The 25,937-nt window shown below is 38.2% G+C and overlaps 1 protein-coding gene across 3 annotated transcripts in view; it reads right to left on the reverse strand.

Annotated features, from left to right (window-relative positions):
* The window catches only part of POLQ (DNA polymerase theta), a 141,434-nt gene that overhangs the window by 24,875 nt on the left and 90,622 nt on the right, over positions 1-25,937 (reverse strand). For all 3 annotated transcript variants that reach the window (XR_008911118.1, XR_008911119.1, XM_007493754.3), the window contains exons 18-24: positions 24,631-24,827; positions 23,160-23,400; positions 18,251-18,444; positions 17,093-17,221; positions 10,386-10,560; positions 6,530-6,656; positions 5,335-5,447 (exon numbers count right to left, since the gene is read on the reverse strand). Coding sequence is in view for 1 of the 3 variants with exons in the window: in XM_007493754.3 (XP_007493816.2) it covers positions 5,335-5,447; positions 6,530-6,656; positions 10,386-10,560; positions 17,093-17,221; positions 18,251-18,444; positions 23,160-23,400; positions 24,631-24,827 (1,176 nt within the window). In the remaining 2 variants the exon portion in view is untranslated. The remainder of the gene's footprint in view (positions 1-5,334; positions 5,448-6,529; positions 6,657-10,385; positions 10,561-17,092; positions 17,222-18,250; positions 18,445-23,159; positions 23,401-24,630; positions 24,828-25,937) is intronic.

Consider the following 25,937-nt stretch of genomic DNA (forward strand, 5'->3'; position numbering starts at 1 on the left):
AGCCGGCTCATCACCCAGGCTGCTGGTAGCAGACCCAGTTTCTTCAGGATCAAAAACCAGCTGGTAAAAAAGGGGGGTATTGGCCACGTGGGCGGAGGGGAGAGACTAGAGGGAAAGGAGAACAGGTTATTTTCCCTTAGGCTAAGCCTCCACGTGGATGGCAGTATTGACCACATGGGTGGATCATTGGAGGAGAGAGAGAAAAGGGAGAGGAGAAGAAACAGACTTTTCCAAACAGGAACTTAAAAGCAATGGGCTATTTAAAAGGATACCTTTTGACTGTTCTGGTGATTTTATTGACTTCACCTGTGTGTCACAGAGGAGACCCAACTCCCTACAACTCTTGGACTAACTTTGAAGGGATAAATGGGTGGCTCAGTGAACTGAGAGCCAGGCCTAAAGACAGGAGGTCCTGGATTAAAATCTGGCCTCAGATAATCCCCAGCTGTGGGGCCCTGGATGGGTCCCTTAACCCCCATTGCCTAGCCCTTACCACTCTGCCTTTGAACAATAGATATTTAAGTGGATAATTAATAATTTAAAAAAAAATATATATATATATATACACCCAAGGAACTTCAAAGAGACTACAGGCTATATTTTAAGACATTTCAGATTCCAATGGTTATAAAAAATCTCTGTATTTCTATTGCATTTTCCTTATTGTTTTGTTTAAGATTTAACTTTGTGATTTTAAATTCATATATTACTGCATTCAATATTATTCTGTTACACTGAATCAGTTTAATGTACTGGGTTTTGACTACTGTTAAATTCTGTCATTTTTCCCCTATAACCATATTGAAAAAAAATATCATTGTAATTAAGCCCATATATAAAAAAAGCCTTTCTATTTTTGCCTTTGTAAATTGTCACATAGAGGATAGATGGAATTCATCAGAACTGGTTACAATTGCTATAACAACCTTTGGAAAATTTAATGGGCTAAATATCTCAAATGATTTTAAGGGTTTTTAAATATGATTTTTGGAATTTTTTTTTAACAATCTCTGGTCATTTTTGCCTGCCCCTCCCACGAGGTAAGGCCCATAGCTGAAGTGAAATACAATTATAACCCCCAACCTTCCCGCATTTCTAAATATGTGAATGGAAGTTGGGGCAGTTAATCTCAGGGCATTTGTACCCCTAAAAAGCCTCCAAAAAAGGAGCATCTCTCATTTATACTCTTCAGCTCACTATTTTACTTCCACCAGAATGATATATAGATGTCTTGATTATGTTCTTAACCCAAGATGAGTTTTACTTTGTTTAAAAATATGTTTATTCACCAAGGTTAAAATATTTGCTATGTTTGTAAAAACTTGTGACAAATATCCATCAATTCATAGGCTTTTAAAATGCCATACTGCTATTGTAATTAATTGGGCTATTGAGAATTTTGGGGGTATTAATATCTACATATTTGTACTACTGTTCAATTCATTTGCCTTCTACTCACAGTGATCATGGTCAGACATGAAGAGGAAATAGATCTAATTTTTGGTGAGAATGCCTTGTATGCTATATTTTCTTAGCTGACACAGTGTGTCAATGATTATAAGCTATATTTTTGAATTTTTTAAAGCTCTTTTATTATTATATTTTTCTTGCATGTGTAATATACTATTTCCGTTTTTTTTATTTTTTTCTCTCTTTTTTATATTTGAAGCACATGTCACCAGCATCAAGATTTTCGTTAACTTTTTTATTTTTCAGTACTATAAGTTTAAGACACATTTGCTAATGCATGCCCCCAAAGGCTTGAGACTATAAAAATGATGCCACTAATTATTTAAAAATAAATTATGGGACTTTGCTTAATAATTCTGTCTGATTCCAGGACAAGATATCCACACAAGAGCCATTGCACAGGGCCAAAGAAAACCCAATCCAGGATGGATTGATGCACTTCTAGGCCAATACAAAGGTTTTGAACCTAGTGTGAAGACTCAAGGTTACTGTGTTTAACATTAACTCTGAAAATACTCACAAATGAATATCCCCAAAACCTTGGCTCCTATAATCTGGTCCCCTTTTCTGCCTTTCATAGTGTGGTACCTTTCTGTAGTCCTGGCTACTGACTGGGTAAATGCATCATTGCTTCGATCATTTTGATTGGGCCCTGATTCAAGGACCTGTTATAGATTTATTTTTCTTTTACTTAGAATTTTTACACATAAGAATTTGACAGTCTATATTTTCATACAGTATTTTCTTTTTTATTTGGATTTTTCTGATATCTTTTTAATATCTCTTGCCAATTGATTCATATACCTCATACCTCAGCCATGCATCCCTAAGTGATCCTGTGTTTTGTTTTTTCTTTTTCAATCACCCTCTTAATGGGGGAATGTTATTTAAATTTTCTTTTTTATTTATTTAAATTGCAAAGTTTAAATTCCTTTTTAGAAGAATTTTAGGTAAAGAAAGATGCTACTTCCCTGAATCCAGAAACTGAACTGTTGGAGAAGACACCATGAAGAAGCCTCCAGACCACAAGCTGAACAAAAATGAACTTTGGGTGTGGTTGATTGAACATTTATTTGTATGTATACTTTCATGACAAAGGGGACTGCCCCCTAACTGGCTTTTTGTCAATGAGTCCAGCAATTATTGGTTTTGTTTTATTTTTTTCTCTTATCCTCAAATTATTTTAATCTTTAAAATTGATTATGTTTTTATGATCCTTTGGGAAAGTCCTTCTCTCCAGAGGATCAACTGGGGGCTGTAAAAATAGACTTGAATCCAGGACTTCAATCCCCAGAAATCCTTGCTCCACTTCCCCAGAATGCCCTCTAATCTCACTGAATTCTCACCTGGGCCAAGAGTGAGATGAGGTATTTAAACCTGGTTGTGAATAGGCTTGGGCTCTTTTCGACTTCCGTTTTGGAGAAGACACGTCTCTTTCATGATGTGAGGTTATCTTGTCTAGGCCTCTCTGGCCTAGACATGTGCTTTCTTATTCTGTATTTTCTTTAATCCTTAACCTTTAATAAACCTCATAAAAATATAATACTCCTTATAGAGAGAAACTAATTTCTGTCTTGCCTCAGTCTCCCCTAAATTTTAACTCTTACACTATAGGAATCTTTTATACTTTATAGGAAAACCGGAGGGGAAAGGAATGGCAAGGAAGGTTAGGGGTATTGTTATAAGGGGACATTGGGAAAGGCAGTGATCAGAAGAAAAATACTTTTGAGGATAGGCAGAATGAAAGGAGAGAATAAGATAAACATTGGGGTGGGAATAGGATGTAATCATAACAGTGAAGAAAAATTACAAATTTCTCTAATAAAGGCCTCATTTCTTTAATACATATAGAAATGAGTCATACATATAAGAAAATAAGTGATTCCCCAAATGATAAATGGTCAAAGGATATGAACATGCAATTTTCAGATGAAATCATTAAAGCTATCTATATGAAAAATAGTAGATCCAATCATACTTTTTTTACTTTATTTTTCCTAGGCATTTTTTTGGACTGTTTTCTTTCATAACATGGTATATGTTTTGCATGACTGCTCACATATAACCTTTATCGAATTGCTTATCTTTTCAATGAGTGGAGAGGGGAGGAGGGAAGGAGAGAATTTGGAATTCAAAGTATTAAAAAATTAAGTTAAAAGTTTTTACATGTAATTGGAAAAATAAAACAATAGAAAAAATGCTCCTAAAAACTAATAGCAAAAAGAAAATTAAAACAGTTCCAAATTCCCACCTCATACCCATAAGATTGGCCAGGTCAACAAAAGAAGGAAATATTGGAGAAGCTGTGAGAAAATAAGTAATGTACTATAATGATGGATCTGTGAACTTATCCAGCTGTTCAGGAAAGCAATTTAAATCTATGATTCTAAAACATATTAAACCTACCCTTTGACACAATTATATCACTACCAAGACTGGATCCCAAGGGAATCAAAGAAAGCATTAAAGAACTCCCATGTATAAAAATAGTGATGGCAGCTCTTTTTTTGACTGCAAAAAACTAAAAACTAAGGGAGGGCCCATCAACTGAAGATATTAAAGCATATAATTATGTGATAGTTTCAGACAAACTTGGGAAGACTTATATGAACTGATACAAAGTCAAGTGAGCAGAACCAGGAGGACAATTTATGTAACAATAACACTATAAAGACATCTTTGAGAGATTAAGGACTCTGATGAAAGCAATGACCAAGCAGAATTCCAGAGGACTTATAATGAAACATGGCACCCACCTTCATATAGAGCCATGATAGCCTCAGGGTGATGACTGAAATATATTTTTGTGAGGAATATGTCCCATGTGGGAAGTTGTTTTTGCTTGACTACGCATATTTATTTACAAGGATTATCCTTTTCCTTTCCAATAGGAGTAGATAAGAACAAACAAAGGAGGATTTTCATTCATTAAAAAAAAAAAGAAGTAATTTGGGATAGGAGGATAGTAATAACAGATAAGGCAATCGCAATCGGGAAAAGCCATTTGAGCTGAGCCTTGAAAATGGTTAGGGATTCTGAGAGAGAAATAAAAGTTTTCTAGGCATGGAAGAGAGGCTTTGCAAAGGCAGAGATAGAAGATGGAATGTCATTTATGGGAAACATCAAATAGGCCATTTTAGTTGGAAGGCAAAGTATGTGAAGAAAAGTAATGTGAAATCAATCTGAAAAGATAGGCTGAAGACCAACTAAAGAAGGTTTCAAATGACAATTAGAAGAATTTGCATTTTTTATTCTTGTCAGTAGGGAACCATTAGGAACAAGGAAATGACAAGGTCTGGTCCCTGCTTCAGGCTGATGGAAGTGGAAGTAGAGATTGGAGAAGGGAAAGCCTGGAGGCAACAAGACTAATTAAGAGTCTATTTCAATAATCTAAGCAAGAGGCGGGGAGAGTCTGCAGAAAAATGGATTTTGAGATGGTATGGGGTACAATCAATAAAAGCTGAAGAGGACACTGAGGTATGACTAGAAATCTGGTGGTATTACAAAAAGACAGAACCATTGAGGGGCAAGGGCCTGAGAGAAAGCCACTTAGCTTGGAAAGTAAATAGGGACCCTGAAGAGTGCAGCATCCATGGGGGAGGGGGGGGGAAACATTACTTTGGGAGACTGAGTAATATGGTGAGATAATCAAAGTTTTTGGGGGGATCTGAATTATTACATAAGTTTGGCAGGGAAAGAAAAGTAAAATGTAGGATAGTAAGCAGATAGGGAAGCAAAGTTAAGCAAATTTTTTCAATTTGAAGAAGCTTTGGGAACCTAATTATAACTCATTTGAGATTATCACCAATATAAATATAGCAATCCTAGTACAAGGATGAGCTTGGGAAAAGCCAATAAACTTACCTGGGAAAGGAACAAAGGCATGTCTCATACTAACAGAAAATGGCTTCCCATTGTCTTTGATTCTTGCTGCCAACTGCATCTGATACGCAGAATTTATATTACTTTTACTTTCTCTGTAAAAAGAAAAAAAAACATTAAGTGTATCTCACTAAAAAATATATCATGGGGGAGTGGGGGGAGCCTCAGTGGATTGAGAGTCAGGCCTAGAGACTGGAGGTCCTGGGATCAAATCTCGCCTCAGACACCTCATCTGTGTGACTCTGGGCAAGTCACTTGACCCCCATTGCCTAGCCCTTACTGCTTGCTCTTCTGCTTTGGAGCCAATACACAGGATTGACTCCAAGACAGAAGGTAAGAGCTTAATTTTTTAAAAAAAATTTATATATATATATATATATATATATATCTCATGGTCCTATTTTTAGTCAAGTCAGAATCTCAAATACGAAACTGAAATGTGTTGGGGTTTTTTTCATTTTCCTAAAGAACTTAAATTAGAACTTTTTAATTTTCCTAAAGAACTAAAGGAGTTTGGAATGAAATTCAGATGGCCCACAAAATTGGTAGTCTGAACATTATTTTTCTAATCTCTTAGTCTCAATTTGTAAATAAAAGAATAATATAGAATCCTTCCATTATATTCTGCACCATGTTCATTGACCAGAAATAACATGCAGGTGTTATCACAGGTCACTTTAAGGAGAGGGGGAAATTAAGACAATGTTTATAAATAAAATGGCATAATGAAATGGAAAAGGAAATATCCAATTGATTATGAGAATTCATCATTTATCCTGTAGAAATACCAGATTGTTACTTTTTTAAATGCAAGACTTTTATGAATGTGAGCATCAGTCTGAGAAGCAGTATCATTAGTGCTGTCATGTCTGCCCCCAAGCATTTGCTCCCTCATTCTTTGCCTCTGTATTGACATAAATCTGTCTGCCCACAAATTGCCTGAGTAGTCAACAGGCTCCAACACAGAAATGTTTGACCTAAAAAAGAAACTAAATGGTGAGCCAACACAATACCATTTAATTAACAGCCACAGTTCGTTGCTTGGTATAAAATATTTTAACTAAAAGGTAAATGGGTTTCATTACATAGATGCAGTTGAAAAAAGGAACCTCAATCCCATTTATACTATTAATTGCCACTAATGCAACAAGGAGTTGCTGTGTGATATGACTTCTACCTGCTCTTGAAAGGTAAACTCCTGCCTTGTGCTTGAAAAGATGGGCTCTCTCCGACTAGTGTTGGCATCTCAATCTCAAAATCTCTTGGCACATTCTGGATATTTGGCTCTGTGAAAGTTATTCGCCCTGAAATTAAGCAACATTGAATAGTATTGAAAAGTGCATCAAAAAATATTTTTAGAATGTCTACCCTTTGATCCAGCCATAGCACTGCTGGGTTTGTACCCCAAAGAGATAAGGGACAAAAAGACTTGTACAAAAATATTCATAGCTGCGCTCTTTGTGGTGGCCAAAAATTGGAAAATGAGGGGATGCCCATCAATTGGGGAATGGCTGAACAAATTGTGGTATATGTTGGTGATGGAATACTATTGTGCTCAAAGGAATAATAAAGTGGAGGAATTCCATGGGGACTGGAACAACCTCCAGGAAGTGATGCAGAGCGAGAGGAGCAGAACCAGGAGAACATTGTATACAGAGACTGATACACTGTGGTATAATCGAACGTAATGGACTTCTCCATTAGGGGCGGTGTAATGTCCCTGCACAATCTGCAGGGACCAAGGAGAAAAAAACACTATCCAAAAGCAGAGGACAAACTGAGGGAATAGAAACACCAAGGAAAAGCAACTGCCTGACTACAATGGCTGAGGGGACATGACAGAGGAAAGACTCGGAGCGAACACTCTGATGCAAATACTAACAACATGGCAATGGGTTCAAGTCAAGAACACATATGACACCAGTGGAATCACACGTCGGCCACGGGGGGTGGGAGGGAGGAAAAGAAAATGATCTTTGTCTTTAATGAAAAATGCATGGAAATGATCAAATAAAATACTATAAAATTAAAAAAAAAACAAAAAAAAATATTTTTAATATAGATGGCTTCAAACTCTAGGGGTAGGGGGGTGGCCGCATGCCCACAGAGAGAGCTCTGTGTGCTGTTTTTGGCACCTGTGTCATAGGTTCACCATCACTGATATAGGTGTTTGAAAAGTAGTGATTGCCATTGGAACACATATATTAGAGAGTGGGTGAGATAACAAGAAAGGAAATTTGAAAATGAAGGACTCAAAAGTTTCATCATTTAATAAAATCAAACTGGCCCAGACCATTTGCATCAGGCTCACCATAATTATTCAATAAAAATGTGGACAGTGACACTTTAGTTAATTGACATAATCAAAGAATAGCATATTCTGGGTTACCCTAACTGCAAAGTCCTTTCTGTTAGAAATAATTCTAAAACACTTAAGGGAAGTAAAAAAATTGTCAATTACTTTTGCATGAACAAAAAAATTCAATAATTTCATATCTCTCTATTCTCTATACACACACATTTTACATGTACTTGTCTCTCTCATTAGAATATAAGGGTCTTTTGAGGAGGGACTGTTTTACTCTTTATGCTTTTACCACCATCCCTGAGCATCAAACAGTGTGAGGGCACAAAGCAGCAGACAATAAATATTAGTTAACAGACTAGCTCATTCTCAAGGATCATAATAAGCCCGTTAAATGTAGCACTTCCTTCCCAGTGAGGAGAAAATGAGATAAAAACATTTGTAAACTTTTGCAAACCTTTAAAATGCCATGTAAATGCTAGTTGTCACTGTGATTATTTTAGTGAAAGGCTGGGGTTTTTTAAAAGTGGCTTTATTAAGGAAAGAATATATTAGTTCCTACCAAATCATATTCAGCTTGTGAGCTGATTTGGAGTCTCCCACATCCAGTTTGTGCACATTTGTTCCGTTTTTAATAAGAATGTATCAATAGCAGCTCCACAAACATCATCCATGTTCACAGCACACTGAGTCCTGTACCGCCCCCTTTCCCTGTTCCACCACTGTCTGGGAGCCAGCAGGCAGTCACTTTCTGCCCCACAAGTAGTGCCTTCTGGATTGGCTGTGCAGTCATTTTAGTCATGAATGATTCTTTATAAGCTGGTTTGGGATGTTCTTAGCAAAGATACTGGAATGGTTTACTCATCTCCTTCTCTGGCCCATTTTACAGATGAGGAAGTGGAGGCCAATGCTGTTCAGTGATTTGCCTGGATCACACAGCCAATAAGTGTCTGAGATGTCATTTGAACTTGGTTCCTCCCGACTCCAGGCCTGACTCTACCCAATGCTCCATCTAACTGCCCCTTAAGCTGGTGGCAGTTGTGGTGGAAAAATTAATCTTAAAAGGGAAAGTGGGAATTCAACAGGAATTCAACAGGAATTCAAGAGGGGAAGAAGGAGCAAAAGGCCTCCATTTGTTTAGTAGAATAGGACAACTATCTCTGCTGAGAGGGCGGCAGGCCTGAGAAGGGGTGAGAAGACTGGGAAGTGCCACGATGGAGCCTGGAGCCTGGGATAGTGAGGACGAGGCACGCACAGCAGGGCTGCCGGGCAGCAGAGGAGAGCCAGGCATTGTGGGGGAAATCCAGGGCGGAAGCTTTCAGTGGCTCACCGGAAGAAGAGAGAGTGGTCAGGGCTGGGGAGATGGTTTGGGCCCGAGCGGCCAGGTCGGGAGGGGGGGAGGCCGCGGGTCCGAGAAGAGTAGGGTTTGCTAAGGGAAGGCGCAGAGAGGGGAATTGTGCGTTCCTGAATGCTGCAGTGAGGGCAAGATCAAGGGAGAGACCATCCCCGTGTACAGCGGAGGCGAGCTGGAGGCACGATTGAGGCAGAGGGCACGGGCTGAAGAGCGGAAGGGTCAGGGTGTCGGAGAGCGAGTCAGTGCGAATGCCGATCTGAGGATGAGGACAGCAGGTGAGGAGGAGAGGAAAATGGTGATCTGTGTACCGGCCTCACGGAGGAACGGAAGAAAGGGACCCAGACAGGAACTGTTGGAACTTCCTTTGTTTAGTCAACAAGAAACTAGGGTCGAACTCTAAGGGAAGGAGTAACATGCAAATCTATCCCCAAGGAAGAAGTCTGGCAGGGTTATGACGAGTGGAGAGGAAGAAAGGGAGGGGAAGTTAGGAAATCATATTAGGAGATTTGCAATAATCTGGATGCAGCGGTAGAGAGCCTGTGTTATCTTATCGTGCTCAAGCAGGAAAACAAAGAGATACTAAAGAGGACAGGCGAAGGAACCAAAAGAAACCGGCTTAAGGGGTAATTCTAAAGAATAATTTGGAACGGGGTCCAAAGGGATATAAACTGTGATACCCTTTGACTCAGCAATTCCCCTACTATACCTATATCCCAAAGCCATCAAAGGAAAGGGAAAAGGACCTATTTGTACAAAAATATTTATAGTGGCTCCTTTTGTGGTGGCACAGATCGGAGTTTATGGGGATGTCCATCCATTGGGAAATGGATGGACATGCTGTGGAATATGATTGTGATGAAATATTATTGTGTTCTAAGAAATGACAAGCAAGATGGTTTCAGAAAAACCCGAGAAGATTTCTATGGACTGATGCAAAGTGAAATGAGCAGAATCAGAAGCATTGTACAAAGTAACAGCAATATTATAAGAATGATTTAACTGTGAAAGGCTTAGTTACTCTGATCAAGACAATGAGGCAAGATAATTCCAAAGAACTAATGATGAAAAATGCTATTCATCTCTAAAGAGAGAATTGATGGACTTTTAGTGCAAGTTGAAGCCTTTTACTTTATTTTTCTTGGCTTTTTTTGATGTGTTTTCTTTTGCAACATGGCTGATATGGAATTATGTTTTGCATGACTTCACATGTAAAAACTGATATATTACTTGGCTTCAAAATGGGTAGGGAAAGAGAAGAGGAAATTTGGAACTCAATTTTTAAAAATTAATGTAAAAAATTATATTTAATTTGGGAAGATTTAATGAAATAAGAATTTTTAAAAGAAATCATTCCAAAGCAAAATCTGTCATTACCAGTAGCAGTGTGAGTCTGTGATAAAGGATAGAGTCTTTCCATTCCAAGGACAGGATTCATACACTTTTCCCTCTGCAGTGGGAAGACAACTTTGGTAATAGCATTGGTGATTCTTCTCCATTCTAGAATCAAGCCTGGTAATGGATGTAAGTTCTTCAGCTTCTTTAAAATGTCCTGCCAAAGGAACATAAGGAAAATGTTTAAATTATCTTACAGTTTTATATAGGCATTGAGTGTCTATTAGTTTAACAATACAGTCTTAAAAGTAACATGGCAAATTTGCTGTATCAATAATTTTTTTCTGGAATAAAAATAGTAATATCATTATGTCAGTAATAGTTTGTAATAGTTGAATATAATATTAAAGATAAACATGCAAATTATATCATGCTTAATGGTTCCACTGACCAATATCTAAGTCAAATAAACAAACATTTATGAAGTATTTACTATGTATCAGGCACTATGCTAAGTGCTGGGGATTCAAAGAAAGACAAAAACAATTACCATTCTCAAGGAACTGAAAATCTAATGAAGACAACTGGCAAGTAACTCTGTACAAACAACCCAAAAGCTTTTGCAGTAGCCCATTTCTGAGGAAATGAGGGCCTGCACCATAATGATGAGAGAAAGGGGTTTATGACAAGAGACGTGGTAAAGATAGATCAACAGGATCTGGCAATTTATTGGATGCAGGGAATGAGAAGTTGAAGATATACCCAGATTGTAAGCCTGGGTGACTGAGAAAACTTGGCTGCCTTCAACAGTAATAAGAAAGTGCAAAAAAAATGAATGACTGGAAAGAAGAAAGAAATAAGTGTAGTGACCTGAGCTAGAGTGAGAGGGATGAGGGGGGAGAGAGGTAAAAAGGGAGGCTTGGGAGACAGACTCCCATTCCTCAGCTATCACATCTCATCCTCCCTCACAAACTCTTTGTCTCCTCTTTGGCCTGCTGGCATTCTTTCCACCTGCAATGTCCCCTGCACAAGTGCTTCAGCCAAACCACTATGAAATGCAATCCTGCCCACCTTGCCTGCCCTGCCGCTCCTTCAAGGGGATGCTAATCAAACATTTGGAGATGGAGAGTGGTACTGCTAGGACAGGGAAAAAGCACCCAAAGAAGAGCAGGAGACGGGCAGCTCCACTGTCTTCTCACCACCAAGATGGCACCATCGACAAGGAAGTCTGGGGAACATCTTTGCTGCTATGGGTCAAATGAATGTGAAGTATGAGAAACAAGATGCCATGATGAAGGAGGCCAGTGACCTTTTCAGCTTCACTGTCTTCTTGATCAAGTTTGAAGAGAAATTAAGGGGTGCTAATCAAGAGGATTAATCACTGGAGCCTTCAAAATTTTGGACCCTGAGGGGAAGGGATCCATCAAGGATGAGGAGCTACTCACCACTATGAATTCTAAAACTATTCCACCTTAATCAGACCATACTTTAGAAGATCTGATTTAGCTATTTCCTGATCAATAGCAATAGGGATACTTGGACTAACAGAATCAGAACTCTACATTTCTCTACCCTCCTTAGTTTAACAAGATTAGGAAGGTCTGCACCAAACTCAAGAATTAAGTATCTGAGAAAAATGGCCTTCAACAGAGGTGCAGAAAAAGCAGACAGATCCCTGGGCTGTCCTAAGTCAAGCTAAGCTATCATTGGTACAGATGAGATGCAGGAAAGTGACATAAAACCATCTATATAAGGCACATCACTTGCTCTCTCTCTCTCTCTCTCTCTCTCTCTCTCTCTCTCTCTCTCTCTCTCTCTCTCTCTCTCTCTCTCTCTCTTTCCCTGGAGAAGCAACTCTGGCTGGCAGCATACCAGGTGTTCCGACATCTTGGAGTAGTGGCAGTTATTTGTCTGGGTTTAGCAGTGTTTGCCCTTGAGCTGATTCAGGTTCAGGCATCTTGGCTGAGCCCTTTTTGGAGTTCAGGCTGACTCCTTCCTCCTTCACACTCCAAAACCTTACTTTCTAGATCTTCTAATCTTCCCACCCAGTACTAGCCAGGCGGGAGAAAATCCTACTCCTTTTCCTTCTTCCTTCTCCTTAATCTCCTCCACTATATCAATTAAATCACCATACAATTTCCAGCTGACTTGGGTATTTTATTATTTGGGATTTTCCCTGATGACCAATTAAATTTAGATTTTAAATCACAATGCTAAAATTATCCTTTACACCACCCAGGGTGACTGTTTCAGTCAAGAGGAGATCAAGAACATGTGAACAATGACAAGGAATATCTGCTACATGATCCCCCACAGAGATCCCAAGAACCAGGAGTAGAGGCCTCAAGAGCCTCAAATCTCCTTTCCATTTGTCCTCAGAATGGGTAGCACTGACTTCCTCTGGATCTAAACCCCTTTATTCCCCAAATAAAGATGAGGTTGACCAAGAAAGAAAGAAGCAAAGAAAGTTAATTTACTTTTGGACATGCTGAATTTAAGATTTCTAGAAGGTGTCCAGTGTCAGATGTCTTAAAAGACAGACTGGAAATCAGGAGAAAATTTAGGGCTGAATATTTGGACCTGGGTATAATATGCATAGAGATGATAATTGAATACACAGAAGCTGATAAGATCATCAAGTGAAATAATACATATATAGAGAAGAGGGCTCAGTACATGCCCTTGGAAAATACCCACTGTGATTTGATAAAAAGAAAAAAATAAAAACAACAAAGATGACATTGGAGCAATCATATTGGCAGGAGCAAAACCAGGATAGAGAGAGCAGTGTCAAAGAAATCTATAGAGAAGAGGTTATTATGGAGAAAAACATGGTCAACAGTGTCAGAGACTGCAGAAAGGTCAAGAAGTGTGAGCACTGAGAAAAGGGGATTAGATTTGTCAAGTAAGGGATTGCTAGTAATTGTGAAGAAAACAGTGTCAGGTCAATGATAAGGCCAGAAGCCTGACTACAGAGAGTTAAGAGAAAGTGAGTTTAAAAAAAATGAAAAGATATGTATAGAATGAATATTTAGATCAAGAGTTCTTAACCTTTTTTTGGTTCACTGATCTTTTTGGCAATCTAGTGAAGCCTATGGAAAACTTCTCAGAATAATGTTATTAAAATGAATAAAATCAGTTGTATGTGAAGAAAATGCAAAGGAAACCAGTTATACTGCAATATAGTTGCCAAAATATTTTAAGGAACAATTACACAGACCTCAGTTTAAAAACCCCCAGTTCACGTAACTTTAATTTTATAATCTATAAATTACAAACAGATAAACAGTCTAAATATAAAGCTGGATAAAAATGAGGATGGAAAATCACACCATTAATGTTATAGCTAAGAGATAAGAATCCTTGACATTTCTAAATGTCACTTTAAAATTTGCAAAGTGCTTTATTTTAGATTGTACCACTGTATCCCATTTAAAAGATGAGGAATCTAAGGCTCAGAGATGTTGACTGACTAATCCAACTAAGTACATGAAGCAGGAGCCACATTTTAGGTCCTTTTTATTCCAAGGACAGTACTCTATCCACAATGCCATGTAGCCTCTTAAGATAATATAATGATCAATGAAAAATGATAACCATGTAAATGTTAGAATAATTTTATAAGACAAAATTTAATAAAAATTCAACAGATTTCAGTTCTGAATTACCATTTCATATCTATTAAATTGACAAATATAAAAAAAAGATGAAAAGAGTTTAGTATATTTAAATATTCAATTTATCAAAACCCCTAAAATCACCTACAGGATAGAAACTGCAGTGTGTATTTCATGGGAAGAAATTAGGAAATGGAGGCCTATACCCAAGAGAAAGTCTTGTTGAAAAAAACAAAGGAGTCATTTGCATATATAATCCTTTTTCTGTTCTCTGTAAAAGAAAATGTTCACGTTTGCTAAATTCCTAAGAAAACAAAAAGAAAAAAACAAAACAGGTGGAGATGACAGTAAAGAGGTGGCCCAGAAAATGAAATGGACTGAGATCTTGATATATATGTCTTTAATCCAAATTCCTTCACTCCTCTCACACAGGTACCACCCTAGTTCAAGCCCTAACTCCCTCTCACTTAAATTATAATAGTTATAGTTTCCTAGTAAATTTCCTGCCTTAAGTCTCTCCCAGCTCCATGCTATTTAACAGATCACTGCCCAAGAAATTTCCCTTTCATGCAAATCTAACGGTTACTAGGTGGCCCACTGGCTTTAAATTTATTTGTCTAGTCCAACTGTACATTAGCCTCTCTTATGATCCACAATCCAGCCAAAGCTGGAGTACATGTGGTTTTTGCTCTTACTAAAACTACCCTACATAAACTAGTTTAAATTTTTAAAACGTGCTTAATTATTTTTACTGTATGCAAAGAATAATAGTCTGGTCCTTTATGAAGCCAGGTTGGAGGTTCTGGGTGAGTCATGGGAAAACTATAAAGACAGCCTGCCTCCATTTTGAGAAGGGTCGTGGTGGCAGACAGAAAACGGGAAGACAGACAGGAGGGACTTTAAATGGCAGCCCAAGAATAACTTGGAGAAAGAGAAATTAATGGAGGTTTTCAGGAGGTGATTAATATCTTTCTTCTTAATAGTGTCCGGGAACAGGAATTAAGAGGCAGGATCAAAGAACCAATGATGAAGCATGCCCACTTTCTCACAAGAGAAGATGAGCTCAGGGAACATGTTGCATGAGACATACATTTCTGGCCCCAGACAATATGGGAATTTGTTTCACTTGATTGTGTCTGTATATTTGTTATAAGAACTGTCTTTATCTTCTTTTAATGAGTATATTGGTAGAAAGAGGGTGGGGAGAGAAGGTGTCTCCAATAAGGTTACAAAACATAACCTTAAAGAGGATCACTAAAGCCTTTTAAAAAATTTTAAAATTAAATTAAAATTAATAATATAAAATTAAAAAATGAAACACAAATAAGTAGGAGGGCTTGAAGGCTTACATGGTGAATTTATTATTTTTAAAAGAACTACCATAGAAAATATCATATACTTAAAAGGAAAAGCAAGTCATATATAATAGATACTTGCTGATTCCTGTACAATCTTCTTCCTGTTTTACTTGTATGTGGAAATGCTCATTTTATTTGGTGTTGACCAAGTTCAGAATAAAAATGAATAAATAAATAAGTTAAATAAAAAAGAGAAAAAAAAGAGTAAAAAAGGGTCCTGGAACAGTCCTGAAGATGGAGAAAGATAAACACTTTTCCTTAGATAAATTTAAAAAATCAAATTACATAAGCAGTGCCTATGATAATTCTCTTAATAACAGTATTTTTAATATTTAGAAATTTGTTTTTTCTTTTAATACTTGCTTTAAATTAGTTTAAGTAGAGTTCAACTGATGTACATGCTAATTACTTAATAAACTATAGTTTTGCTTAGATCATGTCATATGTCATCTACTTACTTCTCCCAACTTTCCATACTTGAATAAAGACCTGTTAAACCTAAGCTACCCACAATAGACACTTCCACTGATCAATGGCAATTTCTCAAAATAAAGGCACAGTGACTTTAAATTAATTCAAAGAATCTTAATTCATTTCCATAACACCATATTTGTACATACTAACTTCACTCAGTAAAAGAGAGGTTATAAATGCTATGAGGAGGGGGGACAACAGGGTGGCTCAGTGCATTGAGAGCCAGGCTTGGAGACAGGAGGTCCTGAGTTCAAATCTGCCTCAGATACTTCCTAGCTGTATGTCCCTGGACAAGTCACTTAATCCCCATTGCCTAGCCCTTACCACTCTTCTGCTTTGAAACCAAACACACAGTATTGATTCTAAAACAGAAGGTATGAGTTTAAAAAAAAAGAAAAATATTTTATAGATTTTTTTCTTTTCCAGATTTTCTGTCCAATTGAACTGAATTAGTGCTGAGTGAACAAAATAAAAATTCATCTAATACACTCTACTTGGAAGGGCAACTGGGTAGCTCAATGTATTGAGAGCCAGGCCTAGAGATGAGAGGTCCTAGGTTCAAATCTGACCTCAGACACTTCCCAGCTGTGTGACCCTGGGTAAGTCACTTGACCCCCATTGCCCAGACCTTACTGCTCTTCTGCGTTGGAACCAATACATAGCCTTGATTCTAAGATAGAAGGTTTTTAAAAAATATATATTAATTAAAAAAAATTTTTTTAAATACACTCTATTTGGCTGTCATATAACCATGCTCTGCATTCATCCACCCAGACAACTCATCATCTGCACTGCTCCTGGGCACGTACAATATTATGCTCTCAGCCACCATCACATTCCACGTCTTGCTCTGGTAACAGCAATAGAATCAGTACTATCAATATTTCTGAAAAAGGCCTGACTATTGACTGCCCTATGACACCACTTACTATTCCTCTGACTCCCAATCTACAAGTCCCTTTTCTGCCCCGACTCCTCTATGTGTGCTGTCACTCCCTATTAGAAGGATACTTGTTGTCTCACTTGTATTTGCGTGCTCAGTGACTAGCAGAGTACCTGGTGAACAACAAACCTCTTTTATTTATTCACTCATTCCCTCAAGCAATGGTGGCCACCACTGGTTTGATGGGCTGCTTCAGTCACCCATATTTCTATTTTTTATCTGAATGGAATGTGTTTAAAAGTCAGGGACCATTAACTCTGGTTCTTAACTCCATATCTTCAAATTATTCCAATAAATAGTTATGGAAAATGCCAAATGAAATTTAGACTTTTCTAAAAAATTTCCTGAAAGAATTACCTTACTAGTACTGAACTGTTTGCCCATCTTGGTAGTACGCCCATTTGTATTCATCCTTCTGGTAGAACCCAAAGTTTTCTTTTTTACTTGAATTCCATTTGGTGGTAATTTCAATTCCAGAAACAAAACCTGAAAGAAAGTGACATTTTTTTAGGTCAAATATCTTGTCACTGAAAAGTGATAAATAGCTGAATTACACTAAATATGTCCTAAAATTAAGGTGTCATTCAAAAAGTACTTTAAAAAGTTGATTGAGGAAATGTGCTCTATAGAGAAATGTGACTTTGAGATATTAAGTATTCTGCATCAGAATATTTCATAAAAGTTGGTCATTATCAGAGTTACTCATGAGAAATGGCCATTGCACAGAGTTTAGCTTCTTTTGGTACCACATTTTTGAATGACATTTCAAAATAAACATTGCATTTAAATTGAAGAAAGTTAATTATTCAGCATCTTTAAATTGGCATTGTGTCCTGCTATAGGACAGCAGTGAAGAGAATGGATTAGAAATCAGAATCAAACAATATGAGGTTTAGAAGAGCCATACTTGAACAGAAAGTACATATATATGCCAAAATACTTATAGCAGGGCTTTTTGTGATAGCCAAAAATTGGAAACAAAGTTGATGTCCATCAACTGGAGAAGAGTTAAGCAGGTCATGGTCCATGAATGTCATGGAATATTATTGTGCTATAAAAAATAAAGGGTACGATAAATGCAGAGAGGCGTGGAAAGATGTACGTGAACTGTTGCAAAGTGGAGTAAGCAGAATCCAGAAAACAATGTACATAGATAGTGACTATAGCAAATATTATAAAGATCACACAGGCCTTAAATAAAGAGATATGACAAGCTACTTCCAACCCCTCCCTTCATGGAAGTGAGAGGTTCCCAGGTGCTACATTTGGACTTTTTCAATATAGCAATCGGGTGTGCTGATTTCTTTTCCTTTTTAAAAAATACTATTTGTTACATGGCATGACTTTCTAAAGGGGAAAAGGAAATTATACTTGGGATGGCTATATTAATGAAAGAAATAGAACACATTAGTAAAAACTTAAAAAAAATAAGTGAAATCATAATTATTTTTAAAAACCCATCCTAAAAAGGCTCCGATTGTACTTATTTACTCATCTTGTCCCCATGGTACAAACCTCGGCAATGTCATCGGGAGAAGTAAAGGAGAAGCTGTGGCCAGCTAGTTCATAAGCCTGAGCCTCCAGTGCATTGAGTTTGGCTTGCATGACATGTTTCTGATTCTCACACTCTGTTGTACTAAAACCTATTCCATTTAGTTCCAGTAAGGCCAAACAGTACTGGGAGGGCATTTCCACTTTACAGAAAACATCTGGAAGGAAAAAGAAAAGTATGCAAAAGTCATGAGTATCTTTTCAGTCACTAGGATGCACTTACTGCAAGTTTCTGAGACGACCCTTCCTGAGGATCCAGTTTCCTGAGCACGCCCTGGAGGATGCTTAGTCCCTATCCTCCTCCTCGGTGGGGACAGCACAAGAGTTATGATCATTTGGTTTAAAACAAGGATTACAAACATAAAGAAGCCATAATTCTCCAGAGGAGAGAATGCCACAAATCCGTATCACGTTTATTTCAAAGTGGGCCCGTATCCTTGATTCTTATTCAACAATGTTCATGACAGGAAATAACTGATGGCACTCAGTGTCTAGGTTTGACCAGTCTGACTCCCCTGAGGAAGTGGCGTTTTTGCAAGGCTGGACTTGGAAGGATTTTCTCCCAGTCTGGAATGAAACCCTGCGGCAATCCCAAGCAAAATCAAGCCTTCTGTCTTGAGGAAGTTAGTTTTAAGCAAAAAAAAAGTTCATAATGAGAATTCATTTAACTGTTCTATATGACTTGTTCCACAGATTGATCATTGCGGTAGCCAAGTTCAAAATGCATGATTATGCCACAGACAACTTGGAAACTAAGCTAGGACACTAGGGTCAAATGCCAAATCGTTTTGTAATCATCCTGATTGTAGCTAACATTTACATAGCAATACTGTGTTCCAGAAAACGTGATAAATGTTTTATCATTATCTCATCTGACCCTCACAACAATTGTGGGAGGTAGACGCTATTATTATCCCCATTTTAAAGAAGAGGAAACAGAGGCAGACAGAAGTTAAGTAACTTGCCCAAGGCCAGCCAATGAGTATATGAAACTAGATTTGAACTCAATCTTCCAGACTGCAGCCCCAGCACTCCATCCACTAAGTATTAGGTGACTAGTCAGGACACGGAACTTCTGGCACGGAGGCAAAGGGAAAATTTAGATGAGTTTACTTATATCACACAGTTCTAGTATGCAATTTAGAGAAGAAAAATATAAAGAGAAGCTACTTCTTTCCCTCTCTTATAGTTTCGTATCTCCCTATCAACTTGGATACAAAGGAACTTTGCATAACTTCCTGGAAAGCAAAGGTAACTGCCATCTGAATTTTTATGGATATTATTTCCAGACTCAAATGGGACAAGCCATGAAGCACTTGCAAAAAGCCTTGGTTCAATGAGGCACAAGCAATGTATCTAGGCCCAAGTATTCAAATGTGAATGATTTTGATTTAAGGAAGTCATTAGCTCTGAAGGTTTTCCTTATCTACCCAACATTATTAGTCTTAAGGCGATACAAATACCGAAGATGATTCATAGGAAATAAACAATGATGATGTAGGGAATTAAGTCATTTCAAATGAGAACTACCTCAAATAAATGAGGGGTTTTAGTCAGAAAAAAAGAAAGTCGGCTTGTTTTGTGTTGTTCCAAAGGACAGAAATAGGACCAGAATGGATGTTATATGGGTGAGAGAAAACTGGAGCTATCCAACATGGTGACGAGCATTTAGTGACCTAAGGGATTAGACTAGAGGGTAAAGGATGATGACCTGGCATGCTGGAGCAGGTAATTGGGCATTTGTTCAGAAAATGTACTGTATGACTCCTCGGGCCATTTTAATGTCAAGAGTCTGTAATTCTGGGGGCGGAGTCAAGATGCCGGCTTAGCAAGCAGCAAAAGTTCAGACCTCTGGGAAGACCCTTCCTTACCGATACAGACTGAATGCTCCTAGGGCACCGAAACCCAAGCTGAACAACAGGACAGAAGCGGGGAACCCTCCTTCTGGACTCAAATCAAAAGGTATGCCCCCCAAAAGCCAGAATCCGAGAATACTCAGGGCTAAGGGGAAGGCAGAGGGTAGGTCCCAGGACCCCTCCCCCACAACCCAGAGTGCTGAGCCCGCAGCAGCGGGAACCTCTGAGCAGGCAAAGGTGCTGGTTTGCAGGGTCTACCTTGTGAGCAGCGGGGCGCCGGGCTCGGAGCATCTAGCTTGGACAGCGGGGAGGAAGACAGGGAGAAATGGCTGGGTACCTCCATCCTGCTCCAGTCTCACCCTTGCCTCAGGCACATCCAGAACAATCCAGTTGAACTAATCCCATCAGAACTCCTCAGAGTCTAGGGAGGTGGGCAAAGGCACTTGAGGACAGCAGAGAAACAGCTGGAGAGAACTGGAGAGAGCCTGGGCGGCCCAGCCTTCCAGGAGTCTTCAGAGCCTCAGTGCTTCATACCACATACAGCCCAACCCACTTGAATTCAATCCAATCAAAAGCCTCCAGAGGACAGGGAAGCTAACATTCCTCCCCTAGAGACTGTACCAAGAGATCTGACAAAGCTCCAAGAGGGGAGACTGACAGCCCCAAAACCAAAACAAAATGAGAGGAGCAAGAGCACAGCCAAATACGGGGAGGAAAAAAGGGGTAAACTCGAGCAAACAACAGAAAAAGAAGAAAGAAATTACAATAGACAGCTTCTGCACAGGTAATGAGCAAAGAGCAAATGAAACAGAGGGGGAGGACCCAGCAAAGGAAAAATCAGAAATCCCAGTGAATTGGATACAGGCTTTGGAAGAGCTCAAAATGCAATTCAAAACACAATGAAGAGAGGCTGAAGACAATTGGGAAAAGAACTTAAAAACTAAGATAAGTCATCTGGAAACAGAAAATAGTGTCTTGAAAGCCAAAATCAACCAGCTGGAAAATGAGGCAAAGGAGATGAAAGATGAGACAAAGCAGATGAAAGATGAGGTGAAGAAGATGAAAGATGACCTCCAAAGAAAATCTGACCAAAAGGAAAAGGACAACCAAAAAACTAAGGAAGAAATCCAGTCTTTAAGAACCAGAATACAACAATTAGAATCAAGCGACTTCACAAGGCAGCAGGACTCTATAAAACAAAACCAAAAGAATGAAAAAATTGAGGAAAATATGAAGCATCTCATTCACAAAACAGAGGATTTAGAAAATCGTTCAAGGAGAGACAATTTAAGAATTATTGGCCTACCAGAAGACCATGACAAAAGAAAAAGCCTGGGCATTATATTACAGGAAATTATTAAAGAAAAATGCCCCAAAATCCTTGAACAAGAGGGAAAAGTGGAGATTGATAGAATCCACAGATCATCTCCTGTACTTAATCCCCAACTGACAACACCCAGGAATCTTATAGCCAAATTCAAGAACTATCAGACCAAAGAAAAGATATTACAAGCTGCCAAGAAGTAGTCAGTCAGATACCAAGGAACCACAGTGAGGATAACTCAGGATCTGGCTGCATATACACTGAAAAAAAGAAAGGCATGGAATACGATATTCCGGAAAGCAAGGGAACTAGGTCTACAACCAAGAATCAACTACCCAGAAAAACTGACTATATTCTTACAGGGGAAAGTATGGGCATTCAACAAAATAGAAGAATTTCAAGAATTCGTAAAGAAAAGACCAGACCTGAAGAGAAAATTTGATGTCCAAGCACAGAACTCAAGAGAATCATCAAAAGGTAATTAAAAAAGAGGGGGAAAAAGAAAAACAAAAAAAGAGTCTATAATACTACCCAATGAGAAGCTAGGCCACAAAGGATAGAGATACCAGCCCTGAATGCAAAGCAGTTTTTAAAAGGACTGGTCACTGTTAGGTTCACTTGAGTGGTCAGGCAAATTCCTTCCTGCTTTAGCAAAGAAATGCCATGAAATAATGCAACCTTCCTGCATACGGGTCTATAAGGTTTGATATGTGGAAAAGATTTCAATAGTATTAAATTGTTTTAATTCAGAGATAGTTCAGCAGAACAAAAATTAAAAAATTTCCCAATAAGAGGCAACCTCTGCATCTGTCTCATCCAACCCATATCTGAACAAACAATCCTTGATACAATATACCCAACAAGTACCATCTAGCCTTTGCTTGAAGATCTTTGAAAGGACGGCAGGGGATGGGGAAGAGAACAACCCACTACATCCCAAAGAAGCGATTGCACTTTTAGACAGCTCTAGCAGATTGGGAATTTTACTTTACATCATCTCAACTTGCCTCTTCGCTGCTTTTACCCCTTGGCTCTAGTGTCACCTTCTGGAGCCAAAGAGACCAAGTCTAATTTCTCTTTCTTGTGACAGCCGAACCAGTTGGAGAACTGCTGACTCTTTGACTTATAGAGAATATTTCCTCACTAAGAAATAAAAGGTCTGAACCCAACTCCAGCCAAAAAAAAAAAGAATTCATTTAAGATATATTCTGTAAATTGCACACATTAATCAATAATATTCAAGAGCAAATGGAGTCTCTGTTAGCAGAGATGATCAAGACATACATATTTAGATACAAGGTATCTCATTCAAATGAAAACATCTATTTTTTCTTATTTGCATTCCTTCAAAATATACATATATAATTGTGCATTTTGTAGGATTCTATTTATAGAAAATGTTTAACTAACACAGAATATGTAATTGGAGGCAGCATGGTACACTAGAAAAAAATACTGAATTTGGGCTCCTAGGACCTAGATTCAAATTCCAGCTTTGTCACATACACACTATCACCATAGCCTTGGACAAACTACTTCATCTCTTGGACTTTTCTCCTTTAAAATGAGGAAAGTGGACTAGATAACTCTGGAAGTCCTTTCTAGCTGTAAAGCAATGACCTTACAACCCCCTCTTCTGCAACAGAGGACGCCCTCCTCATCTTTGGCATAATCAGAACCCTGCAGCTCTTACCATGTAGCTTTTCTTTTTCTAACAGCGAATTGAGTTGGGTCATAGTGTTGAAGACGAGAATCGATTCTATGGCTGCTTTGTACCTCCCAGAGTGGTCATCGCTCGTATTCAGTCCCAGGTTTTGAATGCCTTCACCTGTTTCTATGCCTTCCAACAGGGGTAGCTCATGAGAAAGAAAGCTCGTAACTATATTGTGGAGTGTTGGCTCCTTAGAGTCAGGATCTAGTAACCAGCAGGCTACCTGAAAAGGAAATGTGTCTGAATAGTTTGATTCCAAAATAATTTAACAGCACTAATGTAGACTTTCAAATTTGTAAATACAACTGAAAAGTAACATCCTGTTCTTGAACTTCTTCATTCCCCATTGCTGACCAAAAGGTAGAAGAGAAAATAACAAACTAAATGAATTTCTAACACCAGTAAGAGCAGTACTAGTTCAGTATTGGTCTCTAAGACATTTGCCCCAGTAATGCATTGCTCTCTGCTGCTGATAATAATAATAATAATAATAAAAACAACAACTAACATTTATATAGTCCCTTAAAGTTGCACATATATTTTCAGGATCTGAGTCAATTTTGAATAACTGAGTAGGCCAGGATGTCCCTAATCACTCCCCCTGAATTATAGTACCACATCTCCAACTGTCCACTGGGCATCCTGTAGGTATCTCAAACTCAATATACCCCAAAGAGATCCATTATCTTCCTTTCTGATCCCTCCTCTAAGCTTCCCCATTTCTGTTAGGAGCACCACTATTCTTCTGGTTCAAATAAAATAAAGAATAATGTCATGTTAGCTTTCAGAGTGTACCAAAAGTTCCAGTGCAGTGTTAAGCTTTCAAGAAACCGTTTAAGCCAGTATAGCTTAAAGGTGCACAACTTTTGGGACATATGCAACTTAATCAATGAATTAAGATTTAAGATAGTGAACTAAAGCTCATACTCTTAAACGACATATTTTTTTTAAACTGTACTGTTTCCATGTAAATCTTGCTCAAATTTATCATATACTTCATTACTCTTTCTTAATGTTTTATAATCACTTATAAATATTTTATCAGATTGTTGGGGGGTTTTTTATGTAAGAACATTTGCTTCTACATTCCTATATATTGTCTCACTTTTAGGGTATCAGCTATCACTTCTGGATGCTAACAGTCCCTTTTCCCCCTCCTAATTTGCTATGTGCTAGAGAACAAAATAACCATGTTTCTTAGAGAAATGACTTTTAAAAGGATATACAAGCTCTGAGTGAAAGTCCCTGGGGATTGCAAAGTACATATATATTGGTGCCTGATCAGCAGGGAATTTTGGTGGGTTTTTTTGTATTATTATTATTCATTCCAAGCCTAATAGAAAAGTGAAGCATTATTTTAAATTATTTCAATTACATTATGAAGTGAAATGAAAAAAAACTCATAACCACTATCCTTTTTTTAAGTAAAGAAAAATAAAATTAGGCTTGAAACCTTCGGATCCTCAAAATTTCCTGCCAGAGAAATGCCACAAGACAGAAGAAGCGTCTTATAGTTCTGGATGAAGTTGTATATGATAACTGAGCGTCCTTTCACAGAGACATGCTGCAAACAAGCCTGAAGTTGTCTCAGCCTCTCATTCACGGTCAGATTTGGATCCAAAGAAGGTGGTGCTAAACTGGCACTGATTTCTAAAGAGAATTTTCAAAGGGAAAAACATACGCCATTACTTGAGATAGTCTAATTCAGCAAACACTCTTTAAGCACCTACTCCATGCCTAAAGACCTCTGTTTCAATGAAGGATGGGAAAGGAGGAAATCACATAAAATTGAAACTCTCATGAAACAGTTATTCTGAGAACTCAGAGAAGGGTCTTGGGCTCCAGAGACTCCAGGCTCCTCCCAGAACACTGGTTCAACAGTTCAATTCAAGAAATCAATTATTAAGTACCTACTGTATAGAAGACACTGTGCGGATAAAAAAAGGCAAAAACAGAACCCACCCCATCCTCCCGGAATTTATATGCCATTGAGGAAATGCAACATGTATACAGATAAAGTAAAAGACCAGCTGTCTCCCTAGGGCTTGTGTGTGTGTGTGTGTGTGTGTGTGTATGTGTGTGTGTGTGTGTGACATATCTGATTTTGTGCTTTCTTTTAAAAAATTGGTGCCTTTAAAAAAATCTGTTACTTCTCTCTGCCTTTATGTCCCCATTTAATATATATATATGACTAAAATCAGAAGGGAAGCAACAAATTGGGAAACAATCTTCATAAAAACCTCTGACAAAGGTTTAATGACTCAAATTTACAAAGAGCTAAATCAATTGTACAAAAAATCAAGCCATTCTCCAATTGACAAATGGGCAAGGGACATGAACAGGCAGTTCTCAGCCAAAGAAATCAAAACTATTAATAAGCACATGAAAAAGTGCTCTACATCTCTTATAATCAGAGAGATGCAAATCAAAACAACTCTGAGGTATCACCTCACACCTAGCAGATTGGCTAACATGACAGCTATGCAAAGTAATGAATGCTGGAGGGGATGTGGCAAAGTAGGGACGTTAATTCATTACTGGTTGAGTTGTGAACTGATCCAACCATTCTGGAGGGCAATTTGGAACTATGCCCAAAGGGCGATAAAAGACTGTCTGCCCTTTGATCCAGCCATAGCACTGCTGGGTTTGTACCCCAAAGAGATAATAAGGAAAAAGACTTGTACAAGAATATTCATAGCTGCACTCTTTGTGGTGGCCAAAAATTGGAAAATGAGGGGATGCCCTTTAATTGGGGAATGG

The sequence above is a fragment of the Monodelphis domestica genome, chromosome 4 (genome assembly GCF_027887165.1).
Source record: "Monodelphis domestica isolate mMonDom1 chromosome 4, mMonDom1.pri, whole genome shotgun sequence".
NCBI classification, from domain to species: Eukaryota; Metazoa; Chordata; class Mammalia; order Didelphimorphia; family Didelphidae; genus Monodelphis; species Monodelphis domestica.